The sequence below is a fragment of the Falco rusticolus genome, chromosome 3, assembly GCF_015220075.1.
Source record: "Falco rusticolus isolate bFalRus1 chromosome 3, bFalRus1.pri, whole genome shotgun sequence".
Classification (NCBI taxonomy): Eukaryota; Metazoa; Chordata; class Aves; order Falconiformes; family Falconidae; genus Falco; species Falco rusticolus.
In genome coordinates this window covers 14,602,796-14,629,073 of record NC_051189.1, presented here as the reverse complement: position 1 = coordinate 14,629,073, position 26,278 = coordinate 14,602,796, and the positions used below count along the sequence as shown (strand labels likewise).

Genomic DNA, 26,278 nt, shown 5'->3' with positions numbered 1-26,278 from the left:
AGGTAGAAAACAACTGGCTGAGCCTTCAGCTGCTTAATTTTTCTATTTTTGGTAAGAAGCATCAAGACAGAAATAATACATCCATGAGAAAATGCTTACAGTATGCATTTGGGAATTCATTTTTTGAAAGCAGAGAAATTAACTTAAGGGCCAGACATGAACTGCAGGATTGATTGTACTGAAATCTGGTAGATGTTACAGCCAGCCAGCTCATGCATAAATCATCCCCAAGTATAGTCACTCTGGAAATTGCCTTACAAAAAGCAGGGGTGGTGGAATTGAATTCAGTGGCAAATTATTAAAGCATCAGCAGTGATCCATGGGGCATCTATTTGCTTCTGAAGATTATTATGCATGTGAGTGCATGTGAATAAATGTGTAAGAGAGGACATGTGTTCCCTGAAAATCCATAATGCAGATGTGCCAGAACACACTCATGGCTGGTATCAGGGTCTGCTCCATTTGCAATGAAGCATTTTAACCTGGTTTCTTTCACACACATTTTCTCATGTGCAGAGCAGTGTTTTTATGGCAGTTTGATATCCACAGTGTTAAATTCCTCAGGAGGCTGATTTCTGAAGTGCCTTTCCTTGTAGTTTCTCACTATGTCATCCTTCCCTAGGTGATATTTAAAATCATATCTTCAGAACACAGTGATTCCTGGTTGCGTGGTCTAATTCACCTAGCTAAATCTATTTCCAAAATGTACAATCAGAAAAGGGTGGCCCTGATTCCTTTTTGCTGCACAATGAATAGATATGTCAGTGCTGGCAACCTGAATCTTGTAACATTTGTAACCTCTTCATTATGGAAGTTAATTCCAATGTCACATGAGAAAATTCCGGTTTCATCATACAATAGCCTTTATTCACACATAATACTATAATACACATTTGCTTTATTTCAGATGAAGAGTAAGTGATTTACTGCTGCTTTCAGAAACAAATTCTGGACTTTCTTTTATCTCTTCAGCAACGTGTCTTCAAACACTGTCTTGGGAATATCCAGAGACTCCATTATTAAACTTTTCTTTGTATACCACAAGCACTCTTTGGGAACATAGCTACAAACTTTGTGAAATTGGGTGTTTTGTTAACTGGCCCAAAGAGGCAATTCAGGGGCAATATGAAACAGCAAACATGTTCTCTTGGGTCCGAAGATGCAAGAGGGTCAGGTCTGTTGCAGCCTGTTACACAGATTTCTTCCATAATAACTGGCAAGGTAATAATAGTACTCCTGCAACACTGGGGTACCTTAAAGTTGCACAGGCATTCTGTTAAATTCACATATCTTTTTTTAGGAATACTAGTTGTTCATAGACTCATAGGTTGGAAGAGACCTCTGAAGATCACCTAATAACAGTTCCCACTCAAAGCAGGGCCAATTAAATCAAGTCTCTCATGGCCTTGTTCAGTTGAGGCTTGACTGTCTACAGGACTGGAGATTTCACAGCCCCTCTGAGCCCCAGTGCAATGATCGCTTTCCCAGGGGTATGTTTTCCCTTGTATCTAATTGAGATTTTTCTTCCTGCAACTTGTGTTGTTGCTTCTTGTCCTTTCACTTGCATGTTGAGGAAGAGTTTGGCTCTGTCTTCTCTATAAGCACCCATTAGGTAGCTGAAGGCAATGATGACATCCTTTTTAAGTCATTTCCTCTTAAGGTTAAATAAACACAGCTCTCCCATCCTCTCCTTATGTATGCAAAGTGCCCCAATCCCCTAATCATCTTGGCAGCTCTCTGCTAGACTTGCTCTAGTAGGTCCATGTGTCTCCTGTGGTGAGCGTGAACCTGGAAACACCACTCCAGATGTGGTCCTAGAAGTGCAGAACCCTTTACTTTAAAATGTGAATGTTATTTTAATGTGGATCAGATAGCAAATATTTGCAGTATTTTTGTAATTAATACCATTTAGAACTAAGTTCTAATGATTTCTTAACAGATCTGCTTTTCTTTTGCTAATTACACAAAAGCATAAGAAATAAAGCTGATACATACTTCATTATCCCGATCCTTCTCCAGAAAGTGGCGGGCAACGTGACTGGGTAAAATATTCCGTAGCATATTTTCATTGTGCTCCCTTAACTCCTTCATTTCATTAATTTCTTCTTTTGCTTGAACACGCCACAGAAAATCCAGCCTTGCTGTGTATTCAAGCTGTGGTTCCAGAAAGAAAAAAGAAGGCAAAAATAAAATCTGACAAAAGAACAGTACAGATTGTATTGTCATCCTGGCAGGCTGCCTCTGCCATGTAACTACCTTCAGTGTGGCTGAAGATCTTTGACTCTGAAAGAATTTGATTTCACTGCCAGAAAAAGAGATTATTTCTTTGCCTTATGTATGGTGAGTGTCTCAGAGGGATCTTGAGCAAAATAATATTTGTCATATTAATGCTATGGCCAGCGGCTAGAAAATGTCACAAAATTATTTTTGTTTTAAACACCTCCTTATTAGTTAGACAACAGATTCAGACAGGAGATAAGGTATTGGAAGATATTGATATTGGTATGAAATAAATATGTTCCACTTTTCATATGTGTTTTCAAGTGAAAGGGGTTTCATGAGAAAATGGCACAAGGATCATGATAAATATGTTGCAGAGACAGGTAGTTTATTTCTCAAGGATGAGCATCGTTCCACAAAACTATATAGAACGGCCCAACGCCCTCCCAGAGAAGACTTTCAAATCTGTGGCACCAAAATGAAGTATTTCTGCTGTTGGGACATGCAGTTATTTTTAATTTTAAGTATTTTAAAAGATAGTGAAAGCCATGATGTTTGATACCCCCTGGAATACTCTGTCCCTGAGGTACTGTGGATCCAGAGTGTGCAATCACAATTAAGCACGTGCACAGTGGCAGTTGCCTCATACCCTCAGCGACAAACCAAAGTTAAATGGTTTTCATTGCTTATGTGTACAGAACAAAAGGAAGATTCCTGCACAACACAGCTTATATATTCATATATATGTATGTATTGTGTATTTTTATGTATGGGTGTATATAGAAATATATGTATATGTGTATATATATGTGTGTGTGTGTATATACATAAATCGCAACTATCTGTTAGCTGAAGCAGGGAACATGTTGAAACATCATGTTACTTGCCTGACAGGCCCATGCATGTCAGCACATGGACAAGATCAATGTTGCCAGAGCTTTTGGGTACATTACACTGAAGGAGAGTTTAAGCAGATTTTTAGGTATGTGATGCTGTAGCTTGCCCAAGAGTTGACTTATTAAGCTACAGCCTTATTGAAAATGATGGAAATATACCTCTGTGGAGTAAACTGAAAGAGAAAATATATTTACGAGGCTTGAGATGCTCTAACCAGAGATAATAATCAAACACCCAGCAGAGAAATCTATTATACCAGCAAACAGATGAATTTTACAATTGGGAGAGACAACAAATGGTTTGCCAAAAGGTGCTGGGATTAAGGGAATGGTTGGGATATAACTCATGTACCAAGCTGAAATAAAGGGCAAGACTGGGTGGGAGTGACTAAGAGGGGATTTAGACATTGTTTAGTGACTCATGCACACTTTTCATCACCAGCGGTGACCAATGGCAAACTGTTCTGAAGAAAATGCAAAGCTCTTTGCAAGGGGGCTTATAGGTTGACTGCACTCTAGGGAGCTTTCCCTCCTAAAAGCTAAGTGGCCCTGGCTTGGTACAAACTTCCAAAGTTTGTATGCAATTTAACAGTGATTTACTTGCACTCTGGATGCTATTGCCACCTTTATAAACAACTAAGCTTTTTTCTAGCTCTAATATTTTGGTCTTCCATCTTGTGACTAAATTAAATGTTAGGAAAAAGTATTTTTAAATATTTTTCCAACATTTTTCAATTTCATTCTCCTTCTTTTTGTGCTAGAAGACAGAGCCCATACCAGATCGTAACTGACTTATCTCTACCAGATAACTGAGAAGGCAACATTGACTATAATTTTGCAAGGAGCTATAAGATTGCCTTGGAGTGGGAGCTGCTGGTGAATTCTGAGTTCTTTGATGCTTCAAATATTTAATACTACTACAATAAGAGCTCTGCAAAAAAACCTGTAGTACAGTTTTTCACAGCTGAATTTTTATGCTGCTGTACAAGAAAATTTCACATCTCTAGACCTAGCTCAGAATAGCAGCAGCTAATCTTTACAATTTGGATAATGTCATTCTGGTTATTTATAATGGCATTGCAACATTAAATATTTTTCCTGCATCATCAGTGGACAACTAAGATGACACTGCCAGTTCGGAGATAAAGGGGTATGCTACATATGAGGTCTGAAAACAGAAAATTTCAAGTAGATGCTTTGCTAAGTTCTGATATTGCTTAAAAGTAACAAAATGACAGGGTTGAGTTTTAGGTCTATTTTTTCTTTTTGTAAAGAAGTGTTCCTGGCCACACCAGTGCCAATAAAAATGACAGTCTGCAATATAAATCCTGGGATGTGCAGGTTTTCTTGCCCTGAGATGTAGCTCTACATAACATCCCTAATTCAACAGTAAGTGAAGAAAACAGAGAGATGCATTACACAGAAAGCCTAACACTACCTATGTCCTCCAAATGCTGTAGAACCCAACCACTCTGCAGACGATTGCCACATGCAAGGAAAGCACAAGTGAAGGATCAGTGTTCGAGGGACAGCATATTTTTCCTTAGAGAATGAGAAAAGAGGACTTACATCCCAAAGGGACGCTTTCCACCACCACAAACAGTCTAACTCCAGATAAAACAAGCAAATATCCTCTTTTTCACTACACTAAAATCTGAATATGGAAAGGATTATGATGACACCTGAAGCATAATACGAGAATTAAGTATGTCTTTTCCTCTCTCTTTCTCCTTCAGTTGGAACAATCTCCTCTTCGCTTTACCTCATTCCTCCCTTTTTCCCCAAGCATGAGGAAGGTTCAGAGGGTCATGCTTGTTGCAGACAAATTGCTGTGTAGGGGTGTCAGTCCTTCCTCCCTTCCTAAAAGGCTCTGTAGAGATAAGCTACAGCTGACATCCAGAGATTATTCGGTTCATTCGGTCCGTGGTTGCCCTGTCCAAGTGCAAGTCTTCCTTTGCATGGAAAAGCCCCAGAAGCAGAGCAGCAAACCAGTCCATCGACACTTGCCTACAGCAGAACATGCATCTGGTGTAGGCAAGATCTAGACTTAGATCTACAATTTAAAAGAAATCAGAGAGGATTTTGCTCTCTGTTTTATAAGGCCCCTTTTTAGGTCTAACGGGGGTGGAGGCAGAGGAGGAACTGAGTCTGCTGTGGGTGGTTTTACTCCCTCTTTGCAATTTTTAACCCACCCACCCCTTTTCAAACCATGGCAGAAGGTTTTGCTCAGGGTTAAAAAGCTATTTTTTGTGTGTTTTCACTAGAGATTTATTTCTAGTACTGTATATGGTATTGTATTTTGATAAGATTTCAAGGGATAGTTTATCTTCATACAAAATGTTGACTGAACTCATTAAAAGATAAGCAGTAAATGAACACATCCTACAAAAGAATAAGTCTAGCCTCGAAGTTATCCACAACACTTCTTTCATGGTTCACAAGTTTACTTTGCAGAAACACTGCTGTAGAATGCATATTACTTGTGTTAAAAAGATGTGCTTTTAGATGAAATTGAATTTCTAAGAGGGACTTGGCCTATTTAGCCTGGTGTCACAAAACAGTAACACAACTACTTTTAATGATGGGTTTAGCACAAGAGATCCTTGGGGTTTATTGGCTGAAGTACAGGTCAAGATTTTAAGAAAGCTATGAGTCTAATTAGATGGTCCCCCCCAACGTTTTGGTTTTTTTTTTTAATCTAACTTAAAATTCTGGATGCAAAAGTGGGGATTAACTTTAAATTACAATGGGTAAAAAATATTAGTTAGTTGTTCAGATACTGAAGTCCCATAAAACTAATCTTACAAAATAATGGTTTTTGTAAATCCACCTAGAATGAGGCAAGTTTTAAGATATTCTACTTTAGAATACTTCTGCAGTTTGTGAGAAGCAAAGCTGTGCTGGAGGACAGCTTTACTGGACTTAATGTGCTTCCCATCAGTTCAGACTATTGAAGAGATTTATGTGCTTTGGATTAAATTTATATGTATATATATTTGGTTAGCATTTATACAGAAACCTTTAGGTTAACTCTGTATTAAGAAATTAAACAATACAAGGAAATGTTTATGGGTACTACCATTGGATATTGTTAGATTGACAGAGTGGCCCTATGAATTGTTTGGGAGAACATGCAGGAGTTGGCACATCTCAGGGACCATTTCCAAGGGTAGTTTGAGTTCAGCCACCCAGTTTTATGGAAGAAAGAAGATTAATGGGGTGGAAAAAGACTCTGCTGTGCTAGCAGGCCTCTGGGCTGGAAAATACTCTTAAACACCCCAGATAAGGCTTTTGTAGAAGACAGAATTTACACTCAGAATTGTGATTCTGAAGAGCGTTGCCTGTATTCTGCCTAATCCTTGCTCTACCTAATCTCCTTCAGTGTTTTCTTAGTATTGACTCACACTTTCCCAACCCTTAGATTTGTATCTTTGCATATATTAAGAATCATTGCAATATGATAAGGCTTATCACAAATTTGGGATGTTCAGTTCTTATTTGTTGCATATTTTTCCTAAATGGGCTTTATGCCTTGGTAAAGATATGACAAAGTACATTGCCTTCAGTCATACTTAACTCTGGGCACAAACCACATTTCATCCCATGCTTCCCCTACTCACTCATTCATCATTTCCTCAAAAAGAACATAAAAAGGAAGAAAATGACTTGAATATTTAGGTTTTGCCTTCTTTTTTCTTTCCTGTGGGAGCAACAGAGCCTATAGGTTACCCGCACAACTTAGAAAGTTATTGCAATATTCTAATGAAGTTCACAATTTTATCTTATTCATCACAGCAACATTCCTCTCTTATTGCCTCACTCAGATTAGAACTGAGAAATGAAAATCCTTAAGCAAGTTGAACGTGTAGGACAATGTCTGAAGGCAGTTGTGGTTGCTGTTTCCTTTAGTGCAGTGGCCCCATTTGCCTTCACGTGGATGGAAACTGCCTGAAGTCAGCATGCTGGACATGCAGCGGCCTAGAGGTTGCTGGTCAGAAGTACTGTGGAGAAAACACCCTTCTTTAGGTGGCTTTTAGTTAATGCATTTGCTGATTCAGGCTTAATTTGTCATACTTCACTCTCCCTGTGCACTGTGTATGGATTCTTGATATCCCCAGTTTCTCCCTTCCTTCTCCAGGATACCAACACTAAAGCTCTGAGGCCCCCAAATCCTGGTGAAAGAATTCTTGCAAGTGGTCCATGACCCACAGAAGTTAGTGTTTGTGCTTAACCACAAATGTTCCTCATTTCCTCAGATCTGTTGTTTTTTCCTCTATGAACATACTAAGCTATTTCATGGGAATTTTATTATTTACTGGTTTTTATTCCCTTTCTTCATTTGGGTTTTACGCCTACTCAAGTGCACTGAAGCAGTCAGATGCCACTGGAATGGTACATGTACCTAAGATAAATGAAGTCCCATTTGTTTCTTCAATTTCTATTAGAAAATGCAATATAACTTCCATATTGCTGAATATAATATTGCACAGAATGCTAGCCAGTGTCAGATGTGGGCTTTCTTTAATCAGATTCTGCACGGTTTATTAAATTGTTAAAGGTCATATGCTCAAGTGGATAAAAAGGCAGTTGGTATTTTGTAAGTAATTATTGTCACATCCTGTAATTGCAAGTGATATAGGGAATGGTTAAAGTAAATGTTTGCATTACCTGTTGACCATGATAAAATACGGCTAAAAGGAACATTGCCATCAGTAGTAAAGATGCCTCCTTTGTACCCAGGAAGTCTGTGCTGGAAAAAAAAAAAAAATCCAAAGGAAAATACAGTTACCAATTTGTCAGTGTTGTAATTGTTCTTAAGTTTCATTTCATAATGTAGCCTGGTACTTTCTGTTGTTCTTTAAAAAATCCCCTTTGTTTGAAAAATTAACTTGGCTATAATTAGTTCAAGAGAACAGGAGTGCAATTGGAGTGCTCACTGTTTGGAGACAAATGTATGAAATAAATAAACTGTAGCCTGCAATTGGTACAGAGAAAGCTGATGATCTTTCTCTTTCAAATGTGATATACAAGCTGGGTGTCAGTCAGGCTCTTTCCTGGGAGCCTGGTAAACAGCTGTGACCACCACAGCCCCTGTGGAGTGCAGGAGGTGGAGGCTGGATGGGGAAAGGTTGACGCTGGAGCTGGGAAAGGGAAATTTCCAGACCGTGAAAATAAAAGCCCAGTGAATGGGTTTCGAGATAAAAGATAAACCAACCCCAAGGCAGGTGCTGACAGCTAAGTATCCCCCTATTGTGGGAAAGGTTTATAGAACATGACAGGTGAGTTAAGGAAGGTGTGGATCAGAGTGGAATAACAAAAATAGCCAACAGTAATTAGGACTGATTTTACTGAGCCACAAAAAGGAGTGCAGAGAAGAAATGCTTGCCCAACACAGGGGGAGTAGAGGAAACCCTTGCAGGCAGTAGGAAATCAAAGAAGATGAGCCAAGAAGGTACTGGCTGTATGAAATCTCTGAGATGCTATGTGCAGAACATGAAGCAAGCGTGATAAAATAAGGTGAAAGGGATCCAGAACAGTTAAAAGGGGTTTCAAATTTGAGGGAAAATTACAACTATGTGGAAAGATGAAAAAACTGAAGAAAGTGACTATCTATAGTATTAGAGATTTTTTAAAAGGCTTGTTTCCTAGGGGAAAAGACATAAATGAAGTTGTTGGGGAGCTGGTAGGGCCAATCTTATAGTAAAAGAAAAGCAAGAAAGAACTAAATCTGTAGGCGAATCAAACACGGATACTTGGCAATTATCTTTTTGAAGGGAGATGAAGAAATATGAGGAGATGGTTAAGAGGTCCTTAAAGCCTGAAGCTGTGAAAAAAAGTTAATAAAGGAGTAAACAAGGAGAGGAAGTTGGAAGAGACTTTGGGACACTCTTCTGCCTGCCTTGAGATCTAAGAATAAAGCAAAGTCCTGACCCTGAATCCACTTTCTGTAGTAATTTAAAAATAAGATCAGATGATACTTGTCAGAGGAGGACTCTGATGACAGAGAAGTTAGAAAGAGCAGAGCCTGATGGAGACTAAATCAAAAGGAAACTTTTGTGTGAGACAGCTAACTGAACTGACTTTGTGGGCCTAATACAGAATTTACTGTGAGGAAATGTGCCCCTAATGGGATGAGTCATCAGTATAGAGCAAAAGACAGGCAGGAAGCATCTTTGCCATCTGCAAATATTTTGGAATTCAAATGTTTCCCATGTTGATGTTGTCTGAAGTACAACCTCCCTAAGATTTCATTCCAGAAAGACCCTTTGTACAGTGGCTAAAGGCAACAGCCTCAAAGATCTTGTAATGCATCTGTTACTGCACTTTCTGGTAATGTAGCTATAGCCACAAATATATGAGCTAGATGGGCTTCACAGGGAATTGCAAAACCTTTTAATCAACTAGTTGGTATAACTAAGAAAACAAATAAGTGTTCCTGATGTCAGAGCTGAAGTTTGGACCCTTGTCCTGAGTGTGGAGCATCTCGGCTCAGTTCCCTATGTCCTGGGCTGTTGGCTGCTCTAGAAGATATTCCTGGCTCTTTCTTACCCTTCTGTGATGAAAGTCACTAGATAGTTTCATTGACACAGGGAATAGAAACTACTCGAAGTTCTCTAAGATTTTCATACAAGGGACAACCTTTCTTTACCATGCTTGATTAGTGACAAAAATTAAAGAATGATAATAATTTCTACATCCAGGTACTTAGCCAAAGTATTGCTTACTGCCATTTGTCATATTTGCTGGGGTCTGCTGTGAATATGCTCTGTCATATCATTAGTCTATAAGTGGACAACTAGCATTAGAAAAAGGAATTGAATCCCAAATCTTTAGTACCTTGGTACCATAGGAAGCTAGCAAGGAAAGATATGCATGCAGAGCCTTACTATGCATAAAGAGATGGCTGTTATGAGAACTAATTGTACCGCAGATCCATGCTTTGCTGTCATTCTGAGGATCTTCATCTGGAAGGCACTTACAAGCACAAGCAACTGCAATACTAAATTGGTCAAGTATCAAAGGCTGAAGAAGTGTTTTTCTGAATGAGCTAAATCGCTGCTGCTGTAGATTCAGTTACTGCTATACTTAGCGCACCTCTAACTCTGAAAATTAGTGTGGCTCTTCTGTCCTCCTCTTCACCTCCTCTCACTGGGAAGAAAGCCTGGGAGGAGGAGTCTGTCCTTCAAATGTACTCCTTCAAAATGGGATCATGCCTGTATTCCTTATATCTTTTACAACTGCACATCATAGTTTGGATTTTATTCAGTTAAACACCTGCCCCTGAAAAATCAATTCACTCTGGTTTTCTTAAATTGAGGTGGGAGTTTCAATCAGTATCTCTGGAGTTTTCAGGAACAGAAGCAACCAATGTATATGCACTGTAATGCATACTTTTAGCAACATGGGTAGGCTATGGGAGACAAAAAAGACAAACCCTGCTCAATATTTAACTGTCCTCATGGAATGAACATCTTAATAAAAAGGCCTGAGAAAGAATCACATTATAAACCTTTTTGGATTAGTCATTGCCTCTTGCAACCATCACTCCATACTTAACTATGGTGTTATCCAACACATGTATGCTCTGGCAAGACTTGACGCATTACCTTATTAAAAAGCATTTCCTAAAAGGGGGCTGTGAACACTTACTCTCCATTGTGGTTAAAGTTGTCGTATTGCAGAAAAAGGGAAGCATAAATGGTCTCAGTCAGCAGAGAATAGATCGCAATCATGATGAGAAGTACTGCCAGCTTCAGGACAGAGTTGAGACGAAGAAAGACTGCACACGTCACCATTGCCAGCACACCAGTGAAGACAAAATACTGAATAGAAAACAGCACTGGTTACTTTCAGTGATCAGTGACTACATACTAACTCCAAAAATATCTACCTAAATGATCAAGTGATCAGAAGCATAAACCAAGTTGCTCTGGATTTCAGTGCTCAGCTAAGTCTTCTTAGGGCACAGGCACTTTGAAAAGAAAGCTTTTGCTAAAATAGAATGTGAAATCATAAATTCTCTGCTTTGAATGGCACCTCCGTGTTAGCAGAAATCCTCATTTGTGGCTTCATGGCATTTCTGTTGTATTAGAAGGGAAAGGGCATCCTGTATAATTAAAAGAGGAAAGGGATAGACACTACATGTACTAGTTTGCTAACGCAAAGTTAACTGAGAGAAAATAATTTATATTCCTTTGGATTCTGAACTTCCACAAGACCCACATTAATCAGGATGGGAGTATTCCTGCTTTAGTCCTTTTCCCATGCTACTTGAAGAGAGGATAAAGCCATAGCAGTTCGTTGTTTGGGAGTTTGTTTGTTTGGTTGGTTGGTTGGTTTGTTTTTTAATATTGCAGGTCTAGCTTAGTTAAATTATTCTCTTAAAATGTGATGCCTGGAAATTTTATTCATATCTAATTTTCCAATCTCTTCATTGTTTCATTTTTCTCAATGATTAGTCATCTGTCAAATGCAATCCATGCAGCTGATACTGGATATAGAGAGACAATCATGGCCATGAGCTGTTCAGATTTAAAATAGCAACATCAACACCACAGTCCAAATGTAGTTTAAATTGACTTCTATCATACAGCTTTAGGAGAGAGAAAATTTATTTCTCTGAGTACAGCTTTTCTTTAATGCAGTTCCTCTGTAGGAAAGTCTGCATCCCTGAAATCTGCAGCATGCTGCTGGCAGTATCATGACACTACCATATGACTTTCTAAGGAACATACTTCTTTTATCTACACATGACCAACACAATGATTTTGTTGCCTGCTTGCTCACCATAAAGAAGATTATTTTTTTTTGCTCCAAATGCAAATTTAAAATAACTACAGCAGAGTGACTGCTGGTTTTGCTATTTGAGAAGTATTAGTCTCCATTAGCTTTATATGAATTAAGAAGTGTGTTTTATTGCACTGGCTTTGCTGAATGATTGCTGGATGTGTTTCCAGCATAAAGGTTCTGTAAGAAGTTCAAAGGTTAAAAATTGGTTGTAATGTCCCATTAGACCATAAGATTGATTCCTTCTGTAACCAGCCTCTGCTTTTTCTATCAGCATATGGACAGATGAAAAAATTCAGTTTCACGGAGTTGTGGAGGCACCTGACTCCACTACCAGGTCGTTGATCCCAGGTAGTGGTTGCTATGTAACCTTTGTGGATCCGTGCCTCAGATTCAAAAATACCCTCACAAATACCTCAGGACAGGAACAGATGTCCGTAAAAGATGCAGATGAATTGAATGTCTGGTTCTTCAAGGCTACCGGTTTGTCAAAATCACACCATAGCTGTGAAGAAAGAAAACAAAATCACGTCTATATTGTGCACTGGTGACTACGTGCTTGTGTGGCTGGCTGACCAGGTTCAGGGAGGGAACTGGCTGGCCTCCCGTTCTCCGTGGCAGCTCCCCAACTGGCTCCAAGGACTAAATGAACAGTAAGAAGACATACTGTAGAGATGAAATGGAAAGAGGGGAGCTATTCATGCTACAGACATTCAGCATCTGAGTAGCCTTGTCATGCTGTCTTGTTGCTAAAGGGGAAAAATGAACTCCTCTGAGACTTTCAGAGGACTGATACTGGACTCTCAAGGATTACCCTCTCAAAATGTTTATTCTTTGCTGTGAACTATAGGGAAAACTATTAAACTGAGAACATAACATCAGACTGCACTTGTTTGCAGGCAGTTTTTTTCTGCTGCGTTGCTATGGACAGTGCTATCATTCTAGATGTGGGATGTGGCATTATGCAGAACTGACTTGGGCCAAAAGAGAATATGGTCCCAGAATGGCAACTGTGATGCCTGGAATGGAAGGGAATGAAAATTCATTTATGATACAATGGTTTTGAGAATGTAATACTGCCTTTTGCTGTTATGACCTGCATTAATTTTGATGGTATTTCAAACCAGGTATATTAAATATAAAAAAAGAGTAGTGTTGAATTGCAATACATCATGGTCTTAAAACACAGGAAAATAATTATTAATGGCTTCATATTTTGACAGTTAAAACAGATAGAGTCTCCTGTTACGTATATTAATCCACTCTGGATATTTATACTATGTCGTTTCATCAGCCCAGTATGTGCAAGCTAGTTCCCCTGTCTTTCTCTCCAACACAGTTAGAGAATTTGTTTAATGAAGCCCTATGTCTTATAATTAAATTCTAATGAATTTTGAACTTGGAAGTCTCTTGTTTATTGTTTCAGCTATTCAGTCATGTCTGTAACGCAGCAATATTATCTAGGTTGTGCAGTCCTCTGTGATAACAGAGAAATGGTACCTCCTGAAAGTTTGTGAGGTGTACAGCACACCTCTGCAGGGCAAAGTGCCATGAGAACCTCTCCGAGCATCTTTTTTAAAAGACCTTCAGTATCAGAAACTTTTTTCTAATTTTGTAACAATGAGAATGCACTTGATGTAATGAACCACAAGACTCATTTGCCCCCCTGGTGAAGCCAAAGACTTGTAGCTTTTGTTAGAAAGCATCTGAGGCTTAGTCCCCTCCAGCTGGGTGCATTTGAACTCAGTGGACACATACAGCTGCAAGGCTGAGCTCCATTACTTGTTCTTAAATGCATGCATGTCCCTCCTGAGCAAACTGTTATTATGGCAGAATTTTGACATATAAAATAATGACGTTATATGAATGTTGTGATTTCCTGTAGAGGTCAGGACTTGGTGACTCAAGTCATTGATGTTCTAAATATATGACAAAAAATATAACTGTTTACTGCTTTATAGAAACCCACTGGTATGACAGTAAAAAGAATTATATTTCTTTTGACCGTTTTTGGATTAGCCATCCCACAAGATTAGAGTAGACACAATATTACAAAACAATCCACAACAAGTCAGGGGAAAATCTCATTGTTGTTGTATCCATAGCAAATTGGGTATGGGTAGCCTGTTAGAGATATCTTGTTTCAAGAGCAAGATTAATTCTACCAAAATCTTTCCTGACAGATATTTGTCATACATGATTCAAAACCCTCTAAATTATGCAACATTCCTTAGTGATCTATCCTATAACATACCACGGTCCATATCTTCAGAAAGTTTTCAGCCCTATTGAACTGATAAAAATGATAAAATTGAAATGATAAAAATCATTTACCCTATTCATATTTCCTCTGTAAGAAAAGCTATCAGTGGCTACATTCTTCTTTCTCCAAGTAATTCTCCTATCAGTGACTGCATAGTATCACTACAAAAACCAGACAGATGCTGAGTACTTGCACATTGGCAACCTAAATCAAATCATGGAAGAGCAGCAATAGAATGTAATAAATATCTTACATCTGTTAGCAAAAGACAAGGCAAACCCTTGAAGTATCAGAGTTCAGCATACTTATTACAATGATATAATCATGATTGCTATTAATTATTACAGGGCGATTATTGTTGCTGTTGTTATTACTGATAGTTGTTAACAGTTGCTATTGTTATTACTGTCACTAAATGGTTTCCTGGTCTCATTATAGAAGGGGATAAATATTTGCAATGAACAAAGTTCATATGAAAAAGCACTGCTACATCCATAGCCAAAAAGTGCCCTACAAGAGGAAAGAGTGATGGCAATGTTACTTTTAATCTATCGGTGACATATTTACCTTCCTCTTGGCTCAGGCTTCAACACCTGCCAGGTTGTCTGATGTGATAATCTGCCTAATTCATGCAAACCTCTCTCATATTTCTGAATACATCAGGATAATCAGAGCTCTATTGTATTTGCATACAAGACCCCCCCTCTTTCACCCTGTGACATTGCATAGAGCCAGCCCCACAGTATTCAATCAGCAATATTTTAATTTAACCACAGCTGTGAAGCAAAGCCTGGTACATGCCTTTCCTCACAGATACACTGATAAACTTTGCTTTAGATTTGTCACACTTTAGAGTCTTAGTGGAGATGTGTAAGTTAGGAGCCGAATCAGACTAAACTCAACTCCCTGTGTGGGCAGTGGAAGAGAAAAATATCTTTATTGGGTCCAGTATGATCGAACCACATCTTTGGGGATGCCTGTTTTTCTGCACTGACTGTAAAGAAAGTTGAGAGTGACTGTGCCCATGGTTTAGTACTTCAGCTAAGGTGAATCTGGGCCAAAAGGGTTTGTCAAACCTCAAAATGAGCAAGACAAGATATGTTTAGAATTTACACTTTTAAAGTTGTTTTTACATGCTGTGGTTACTGGTTCAGCTTAACCTGCTCTGTCCTTTGAAGGTTTTTTCTGGGTTCCTTGACACTTCTAATCTTTTTTAGCAATATAATGAATGGGAGAACCGTGAGATGAGGACTTAATATCTTTAAGCGTTACTTGGATTGACAGTCTGTAAGAAAGTATATCAGCATGTCAGAAAATCACAAATGGTTCTTAAAGCGTAGATATATTGAACAGAAAGTAGTGAAAGGGTTTTAAAAATAGATGATAGTCATGAGGGAGAAATAATTAGATATTTCAGAAATACACGGTTTAAGCAACAAATTGAAGTCCTAAAGCTGTGGCACTTTGCCTTTTTTTATATTGAAATCATAGCTGGCTTATAAACACATTAGTTACCAAGTCCTGTAGCAAGCTTAATAATTCATAAATCATCTTTTCCTATATAATATTCCCTGGTTCCCTGCAAGCTTACAATATTGATGATGGCTCCAAGAAAATTAATCAGAATAGATGCAAATATAATGACATTCCTGGCCAGGTAGGTCTCATTAATCCAGCAGCAAGTTTTCCGGAGCGTTAAGGGTAAACATTTGTAATCCTCTGCCGTAGTGATTAGCACAAGAGCGGAGTGCAGCATAATCAGAATAGAAAATTGAATGACCATTGGTATCACCCTGGGAAGGAAAAGAAAAAAAAAAGAGAACCCAGAGTTAAACCTTAACACAATACCACTGCTAATAAAAATAAATGGTTAAAGTTAAGACTAGGAAAAATCAGTTGTCATAAATCTGAGAGAATCTAGGAAAAAACCCCAGAGAAAGCAAGGATTTGTTCATGTTCCATCGATCTGCCATAGCTTCACATGGTTTCTTGCTGAGAAACGGCTGTTAAAGCCAAGCAGCCAGGGAAATCATTGCCAGTGCCTCTGCTGATATAGGTCTGAGTGGCAGGAATGTCCTTTCTTTTGGGACTCAGTTGTCCTGTAAGTTCCTTTCAGAGAAAATCTACTCAGCTTGTAGGAGCCTGATGCCCCTTTAGTATGAGCTTGTTCCCACTCTAGCAGACCAGTTTTGGGGCAGTTTAGCAGAGTGCTAATTTGTTTAGAGCACAATGCAGGTGGCTTAACCTCATACTATACTGAGGGTCATGGGGGCCAAAGTGAGTACAGTAATGCAGCCCGCTTTCTGGAGTGAATCTGGATATAATAATTGCAGAAAGGCAAGATTCCCCTCATTTTAGTTCTTAGTGGGTCAACTGCAGATAAGAATCCCATTGGTTTCTAAAAACAGTGAAAGAAATGATCTACTGTTTTCATGGAAGTCCTTTATAATATAAAGCATATGAAAAGGTGTTCTATTATCCAAACATGTTTAAATAGAACATGGCGTTTGGCATACCCTATAAACTTTGCTCTTGCAAATGTGATCCTTAATCAAGTACTGTTAAGTGTGTACATGGAATAGACTGTTCAATTCCTTTAAACAAACCATTGAGACCTGTAATTTATTCTAGTCCAATTTTCATGATCTTTTTCTAAATTTATTCCTTTCTCTTGCTTAAAATTGGGACCTGAAGTCAATCAAGTAACCCACATGGTTGGGAAATGCAGTAAATTGTTTTACTTCACTGAGAAGAAAGCACTCAGCCATTCACAAGTCAAGAATTTTTTTGTTCCCATTTGTGCCAGTCATTGTCTTTCTATGTCTCTTTTCCCAACGATCAAACCGACTCAAACCAGAAGTAACTAACTCCACTGCTCCTGCAAACATCTCCCATATTCCCTCTGCTTTCCCTTGCCTTTTTGTTATAAGAACGATTAAACCTGAGGCTTTGAATTAAGTAGTTAAAATTTCTAGTAACTTAGTTGTGTATGTGCCAGCATACTACAGTGATTTAATCATCATGTCTCACATTAAAAAAAAAACAAACCACCTTTGAAGTGGACTATCAGGGTGCTCCAGGGATACTTCCGCACTTTCAGGCGCATGAATGTAGGTAAGCTGTACTCGGCTCACTAAGCCTTCTGTAAACATATGTTTTGTCTTATTGAAAATATGAACTTTCATATTTTGCTACATATCACCTAACCCTCTTCTCTGTGGGCAGGGTGCAATGCTATTTGTATACTTGTGCCCTACAGCAAGACAAATTTAAGGATTTAAGATAGGAATAGAAGTGAAAATATCGACGTATCTTTTCTTTCCTTGTTTTTCAGTAGTTCAGCCAGATCAGCTCCCTGAATCTGAATGGACTGTATCCCTACCTACCTGAAATTCTCCTCAATTTCAGACTATCCAGATTTGGTGTTAGGAAAGCAAATCCTAAATTTATACAAATCTGAATTCAAATCTTTGGTTTGAGCCCATTAAATTCACTAAACCTTTTGCTCTAGAAAGCTTCACCATAAGCTAATAGGTATATAGGCAGTCAGAAGAGGAAACTACACTGAGATAACGACAGGCGAGGATACACGGACATAGGAGGACGAGCCTGAGAAACAGTCTGTGCTGGAACTGGCATTTCTTAGCTCTGCCGTATTTGCAGCTGATGGATGGAGTCCAAAATATTTGCACCAGGGGATCACCAAAGATGCACTGGGCAGTTTTTGTGAAAACTTTTGAGTATGTCTTCCTCACAGTACTGATGTTTGTAGAAAATATCTTGAGAAAACAGGATAAAATAAAATGTTTATGTTCACAGGGAAATGTTCTTTTGGAAAAGAGTAGGCAGAAGTCAGATTATACATGCGGAAATGTTGGTCATGTTGAGGGAAAAGACATAAATAACATGAGGTACAGGTGTCAAAGTGAAAGAGATTTAAGTGCAGAACTGTACTCCTGTATGCTTTAGCCTTCTTAATTTAAAATATTACCTTTTACCAGAATGTTTTGATTTTTAATGCTCTAATTCAGCTGTCATGATAAAGATTCATACATATTAAATCTGATGTCGTTTTACAAACAATATTTGCATAAATATTATTCCTTTCTGATCATCCAAACAGACTTGCTGGGACAATGACTCCTTGAATGTATCAGGACAGAATAATATGCAATTTACTTCAAAGTTTCTTCTCTATAATCTACTAATATTAATCAAGCTAACACAGAAGTATGATCAAGGCATAAGTTTTTGAAAACAGCATGCACGCCTCAGAATAATTTATAGTAATGCACCTGTGGCTTATACTTGCAGCTCCTGCTCTCAGAACCTCAAAATTATATGACTTGCAGTACAGGAGTCCAGAAAAGAAAATGGGTTAAACAGATGACAAACAGAAAGCAAGACTGTAGTTCACAGAGATTTTTTTTCTTTTGGAATGTATCTGAGGATATATATTTGTAAGATGTATATGCATAAGATGTCTTTGGGTAGTACCAAATTATATTAGAAATACAATGTGGAAAATATCAAACTGGAAGTTCTGTTCCCTAATGAACTGGAATAAGATGAATTACACATTAGCTTCCCTTGAGAGCTTCCATGTGGTAATATTAGCTTTGACGCTCTTCTGATAATGTACCATAGCTATGAAATGTTATCTCACACTTGGGTCAACATTTCACTCAATTTGTCAGAGTTTTGTGTGTGAGTTGAATACAGGACACACTTTTTTCACCAAAAAGTCCCATCCTTTCCAGCAAGCTCACCCACAAGTAAAGCTTGCTTTTGAAAGAAGTAACAATGCAGCCAGGAAAAACAAACTGTATTATGAAGGGAAGAGCAAATAATGAAGAAACAAAGATTGGAGCAGGAGCCGCAGATCTCATCCTGTGCAGCTGAAGGCTTTGTGGGAAGTCTCAGGACTTGCTGCAAGTCCCACAGCTACCAAGTAGAGACACAATGCAACAATGTCTTGAGAGCAGCTTGTGTTTGTGAAAATATACAGAAATCCAAGGGAAACACTGTCAATAAAGCCAGGGAGAAGCTGGACAAGATGTTCATTGAGAACTAGTCAAGGGAGTCAAGAAGGCTCATCAAGAGACCTGTGTAGTTTAGGATACAAATTATCTCACTGCACAGCAATGTCTTAGATTTATTCAGATCGGATGCCCCTGGAGATCTTCTGACTGACCTGTTCTTCAGTGGCTATACTTTGAACCCGTTATAGACACTGATACATAGTTAGGTGAGATTTTCCTTCAGTTTACCAGACTACAACAGCATTCTGTAATAGCTTTCTTGCTTTCCAAAGCCAAATGACTTGAGTCCCTCTTTGGATCTGATAGTTTCTATCTAGATCTCAGATATCTATAGAGAGTTTATATATGCAGATACAGCCTACCAATACTGTAGACCTAGCCTGACCCAGCTCTAAATGAAACCAAATTAAGGCTTTCAAAAAGATTAGGGTCATGCCTTAAGAGGTCAGACCTGAGAACACTAAACATGAGTTCTTACTTTGGACTGCCAAACTCCACATGTAAGACCCAGTGCTATTGAATTAAGGTACTATAATAGGAGCATCTAGGGACTTAAGACTGGGATATCAATCCAAAATGCTGCACAATGTGCTTAGGTGCCTGAGAAACCACAGCTTTGTATTTGTTCATAATAAATACATAGGCAACACAATTCTTCTGCTGTAGGCATTTGGTTGAACATTGATGTGTTCAACAGTTGAGATAAAGCCAAAACTGAAGTCTGCACACCTATGACCTCCTAGAGGTTAAATCCAGTATCTGTACTAAGCTCATGTTGGCAGCATGATGCTAGGATCAAGTAAGCAGACAACAAAGCCAAGGTTAGAGGAATAAGAACAAATAGCCATAATAATTTTCTGTCCATAAACTTCTCCCAGAACTAGGACACCTGGGTTGGTTCCCCTCTTCATTCAAGAAGAGATTTAAAACCAAATGCTTTTCTTTCTAGTGTTTCCCTTACTGTCAAGATCTGGTGATGTTTGAAATGGAGCTTTTGCCTTCCCTCTTCCTTGTGTACAGTCGCAAATCAAGAGTTGAGCCAGAAGGAAAACTCATAAAAAACAGAAGATGCAGATGTTTAAATGAACAACAAGTTCATTTGAGTTTTCTCGCCTCACAAGAATAACCCAGTGAAAACCTGACAGAAATAACAGTAGTTCAGCAGGCGACTCTAGTATGATCTACTGCCCACGTAAGCATATAGAAAGTTCATTGCAGGAAATGAATCAAACTCCCAGGCCTCTCAGTTGGAGAAGATGAATCACTGCAAGGTTGTCAATGTAATGTAATGGCTTCATAGAGGGTAATTACAGCAGAAATATGGCATTAATTTATGTCACTTAGAGTAATTTCCTCAGCTCAATAGTTCAAAGAATGAAAACTATTGCAAAGACTTTTAAACTCAGTGATGTGCCTGCACTGTCAGGGAAAAGTATGAATGGATCAAATATTTATCCTGCGGGAGACAGATATAAACTGAGATAAAATTCTGAAACTTCCATACACAGTAGAAGCAGCAACAGAAAGAGAATTCCTTTCTTTAACACACAGACTAAGGCAACCTATCTGAGAAACTCCCTGAAGGTCCTTAGTAAGGTATGTTTTGTGATGATTTAAATAGTTTTCTTTCACCTGAGTTCCAGAAATCCCCAAAAGGCTCAGCTCAGAAAAATATTCAGACATGTACTTAAGCAAATACATAATTCCATACTTGTTCAACAGAGCTCTGAAGAATTTATTGAAAGACGCTCAAACTGACTTGTCAGAAAATGGGTGAGTTACCATAAGGACTGTGAATTACAGTTTGTTAGTTGTTACACAAAAATTATGTGCATGCTTTTCCACTGTGGTAGTTTACTTCTCTGATACCTGCCTGAGGTTATAGGACATGAGCATGCACTTATCTCCAAGACTTTCTGAATCCAAATCCTACCTAACTTTGTGTTGGATTGTTCATGTGCTCATACCTCGGATTGTTTTTAGAACTGGAACTAAGGAAATTTGAAATTCCAGATTAATTCCTCGTTCAATATGCTTAAGCATATTGAAACCTTCTCACTTAAAACCCCTCATCCTGTTATTTCAGGGTTAGTCATCTGTTGACCTCCTCTCATTTAACAGGCATGCTTTTTTAAGACTGAAACACATGTTTTGAAGCAGAGTTTCAGAACCTGAAAAACAAAGACCAAAATTTGCCTTCTTAAATCTTGACAGTGATCTTCAGCTCCTGACAGGACATAACAACTGCCATAAGGTACCCATGTGGCTCCAAATTTTCTCTTACAAAAGGGGTAGTGGTATATATCCTTTCCTTAAATATCTCCCCAGGTTCCAGCAATGAACCTTTAAGGGTGTTCTTGAGACCAAGGCTTCACACTTCTGTTTAAAATCCTCTGCTGATTTTATCTTGTCAGAATTTATCTACTCCTTACTTGAATCTATTTATATTTACAACCTCTTTAACATTCAGTGACAAAATGATCTACAAAGGATTTCTGAAATGCAGGGGAAAATGCAAGACTGCTGTGCCAGATAGGAAAACAGGAAGGGAGATGGCTGCAGGCAGTGTGGTTACATGACTCTTTCTCCTTAATTCCAATGGCAGTAGACACCCTCATGAGAATTAACAGAAATGAATCTGTGCAGATAGAAAAAAGTCATTTTTTTTCCTGTTATAGCAGTGATTGATATAGCAGCAGAAATCTTTTTAGACAACAGGTTCTATTAGGAAGAGCCATAAATCTTCTTGTACATACTGAGAAAAAAATAAAAATAACAGCTGCCAGTATATAATCCCAAAGTGTATTGGGAGAAGAACTTTAAAAAAGCAAACAAACTTACTGGTATTAAAGCAATACAGCACGTAAAGAACACCAGAAGGTCAGGTACTACTCTGGGTACTTTCCCAGCTGAGAACTACAAAATCCATGGGACACCACAGCTGCACAGGGCAGTTGCCTGCCTGCATCTAACCACCATTTTGGTATTATTAGACATAAGCATGGTGAATCAGGTCTTCCAGAAATGATCCAAGAAATACTGCTGCATTACTGTAACATAATGAATGTCTTATTATTTATATATATATATATATATGTATTTTGAAGGTCATTCTACAGGCAGCCATAAGGTAAGGTTCCCCTGAGTGTTAGAAACCGCATGAGAATTATGTTCATATGGGCGTTTCCACTTTAGCACTTGCTCTGCCAAACGCCAAGTGGGACCAGAGGCGTGTTTTAGAGGCAGTCATGTCCTGCTGGCTCTGGTATGATGCTAAAAACATGACCTTAGATCTTGCAAACACTCTTGTGTTCTCACTATTAGTAGACAAAAATGCTAATTGATGGGTTTGATTGTGTGAAACACGTAGACACTGAAGTCTCAGCTACATCACCTTTTCGTGACCTTGATAGGAAGCTGTTGTTGAGAAAAGATCTACCACATCACCTCCTTGCTTCTTCTTTAATGGCACAAGATTGCTTTCCCCAGCTTGGTAAAACTTATCATCAGCAACAAAACACAACAGTACGATTTTCTTATGTAGCATGTAAGAACCAAAACAAAAACAATCACTGATTCCCAAGGTGGTTACCAGTCACGTAGCGAAGAGGCACTGTTACAAGTCTGGATCATGTTTTACTTCAACACTGTAAGCAACAGGCTGTATCATTTCAAACTTTTGTAACCCAAAGTTCCCACTTAACTCAGTGGGGCTTCTGCTTAAAAACATAACAACATAATGTCAGTAGGTGCTGCCACCTCACATGAAACATGTAGCTGCAGATAATGTGATACAAAAGTAGTTAATATTAGGGGAAAAAATGAAAAAATAATTCTGAACACTTTTGGAGACCAAGAAGAATTTTTTTGGTTCATTCCATGTCAATCCTAGATATGTTATCCTCCTGTTTCCCTAAGAGCACCTTCAGATATATAGAGATATATTTCTGTATTTACCTGGAAGAAGGAAGTAAGCTTTGGATAGCGGTGATAAATACAAGAACAATAAATGCACACACCAAGTTTGATTTGAATACTTCATCCCTCATTTGGGAATACTAGAATAAAAAAACACAAAAACACACACAGAAGAGTAAATTAGCTGGTAACCCATGCAGTAGTTTCATAAAGACTGATGCATATAGGAAAATTAGCAGGAAGAGATAATAAATCAACAAACCTGTATTTGTTTTTAAATATGAAACACAACAAATAAATCATTAATAAGCTAGTAAAATACTTTATCCAAGACAGCAAAGCTCTTTAATTTGCAATACAAAATTGTTTTACTTGGTTGCTTCTTTATCAAAATTATTTGCTTTAAAAATCCTCAGTTAGATACTAGGGGCTTGCGCTGCTGAGTAGATTACTAAATACTTAATGGCTTAATAAAATACTTAAAATGCTGTGGTTTTCCTCACCTGAAGATAAACACTGAAGTCAGCTGCAACTGCATGCACGACATCATGGAGGTGTCTCCATGCTTGGCAAACTGACACCGGTCTGGTTTTCTTTTTTAGTTTTTTTTTTTTAAGAAAAGTACGTAGTTTGTGACATTCTGTGACTATTTGAGATGTGGGTCATGACCTGTGTATCCTAAGTTATCCAGAAGCTGTGCAGAAATGTGGCAATACGGCCATTCTCCAAGTAGAAAATGAATGTATTATTACATAAAAGACCATTTGAGGTGCATTATTGTTTTTATGGTTTATTGCAAAAGTATTGTTCTCCAGGACACCAAAACACTGAAAATGATGGTTCCCCTTTTATGGGAGTTACCAAGAAAAGGAGTAAGAGATACATTGGTGAATCATGGTGGATCAGTTAATGTGGAAACTTTACCCAAGTCCTCAGCTGGTATTTATCATTGCTAATTCAGTTAAACTCCAATTGTTTACAGCAAATGAAGACTGGTCCATAGACATATTTTTGTAAATCTCTTTACCCAACCGTGATGCCACTAAATTTTCTTCACGTAATAAAAAATCCCACAGATGTCTGCCCCACTAATTTTTCCTCCTTTGAACAATAACTAAATTCTATTTAATCTCTTGCCATTTTGAAGGAGCTAAGTGTTACATGTGCAGAACAAAATGAAAACAGAGTCAAAGAGATATCAGATATCAGAATCTTTCTCCAGCAATTTGGAAATAAGACAAACTGCAGTTATAAATGCCTAGAGAGCATTATAATTGAGAAAAATTAAAACCAATGAAGAAATTTATCAGGAACATATATTGAGAGAGTTTAGCTATAAACTGGATGTTATAGCTAATCTGCTCTGGAAGGAAGATCCTACCTAGACTTAGAATATGTTTCCTGTGTGGACTTTTGGTAGGGACTTCATCTCAGCTATAAACATCTGGTCAAAATAGTCTCAAGCTCCTGAAATGGGAAAAAGGCTTCTGTCTTTACTGCTCCCCTTTGTTAAGAGTAGGAGAGGGGGTTTATTTGTTGGCACCCCTCATTTTGACTATTCCTCTGCTGCGATTATGCCCTGTGTCTGTTGGCAGTATCACTTCGACATAATTTTTGATAATACTCACAGGCAACTCCATTTTGCTGCTGGAAGCAGTCACTGACCCTGGTTTCATGTGCAAGAAAACAGAAGCACATCAGTCCACTTAAATAATGGACCAGGGTTTTTTTTGGTTGCAGCACAAAAAGAACCAAAGGGAAAAAGAAAGGTACATTCCTTAAAACATAACATGAAATCCCAACTGTTCCTTTGGGAAATTATAGCAAACTAATTGAATGAAACACAAACGTGGAATTGCCTGCTGTGTTGAGCATTATGTCAAAAGGATGAATGCTGTGGCCTAATCAGTAACGATGTTGTAATGAGAAATTGTTAACATCCCTGAGGCAGCACAAACACCAATGAAAAAAAGTAGCACTTATGTAGCTGTTTGCCCCTTAATGACTTGGAGAAGTAAATGAAGGATAGGCTAAACTTCAAGTCACTTCCATAAGTATGGGGAGGCATGTAGCCAGCTAGAGCCACGCAGAGCGGTAAGAAGAACCATGATGCCACCTATTCTGCAATGAAGCCTTAGCTGCGCCGTCCCACAGACCTATCTGCACTGGTGTGACTTGCTCATGGTGCAGCAAAGGCTCACCCTACTTCTCATGGGGCTTGAGGTATTTGCCTGTGCTGTTTGGGGACGGGGACGGGAGGAACTGTTTCTGTACGGGCTAGCCCAGCCAGCTAGCTGAAACTGAGCTTGTGTAAGAAAGGCCAAGTTTCCTCTGCCAGGTAATGCTGCTGGTTCCCCAGCTCTCCACTCCTTCCCCGGGGCTCTTGGAAAGGGGCATGCTGGTAATACAACAGGCTTACATGTGCGTCTAGAGAAAGTGTTTGCATACTGTGAAGGAAGGGTTTAGGTCTTATCCTCACTGCTGCTCTTTGACTCGCATAAGACCTCATGGATGAAAAGGGAGACCATGTATTTTTCTTCTTCGCAGCAATGGTGTTTGTGCCACTGGAAAACTTCTGCAGTACAGGGGAGGGACAGGAGATGTATCAGGAAGCCCAAGACAGGAGAAGAGGTGGATGAACTCCTGAGAAGACCAAAGGGCAGACATAGATCTAGTTGTTGACCAATGACAGAAAGGAAGGTGTTAAACAGGCACAGGGTTTGCCCAGTGTTTCTTGCAGACCCTGCCACTGGAAGTTTCTGGGTTGAAGGAAAGAGGTGAAGCATAAGTCTATACAGATAGAGCATGCAGGAAGGGCAAAATTTATTTCCTACTCATTTAATTTCTATTTATTTCACTCATCACAAATTCTGAAACAGAGAAACTCAGATATTTAGGGGTAACATTTTGACCTAAGAAAGCCAGTACTGTGAAATTCAAAGCCTTTTCGATATTTTCAGTATGCTTACCTCAAAGAAAATGTGTAGACACTTCACCTCTAAGCCAAATCTGATTTATAATCCCAATACAAATATGTAGGAAGAGTTAAAATATATTTATGCAAATATTTACATTGGAAATTTTCCTTAACAAACTCCCTACCAGCATGTAAAATTCCCTGCCCTGTTACAATGCTTTATCCTGTATTTCCA

At 38.5% G+C, this 26,278-nt stretch overlaps 1 protein-coding gene across 1 annotated transcript in view; it reads right to left on the bottom strand.

The window, feature by feature from the left end:
- Nucleotides 1-26,278, bottom strand: part of ADCY8 (adenylate cyclase 8) — a 123,966-nt gene that overhangs the window by 12,420 nt on the left and 85,268 nt on the right. The window contains 6 exon segments of the mRNA XM_037381792.1: nt 1,996-2,154; nt 7,785-7,866; nt 10,767-10,939; nt 12,319-12,408; nt 15,758-15,959; nt 23,166-23,266. Of these exon segments, the coding sequence (XP_037237689.1) occupies nt 1,996-2,154; nt 7,785-7,866; nt 10,767-10,939; nt 12,319-12,408; nt 15,758-15,959; nt 23,166-23,266 (807 nt within the window).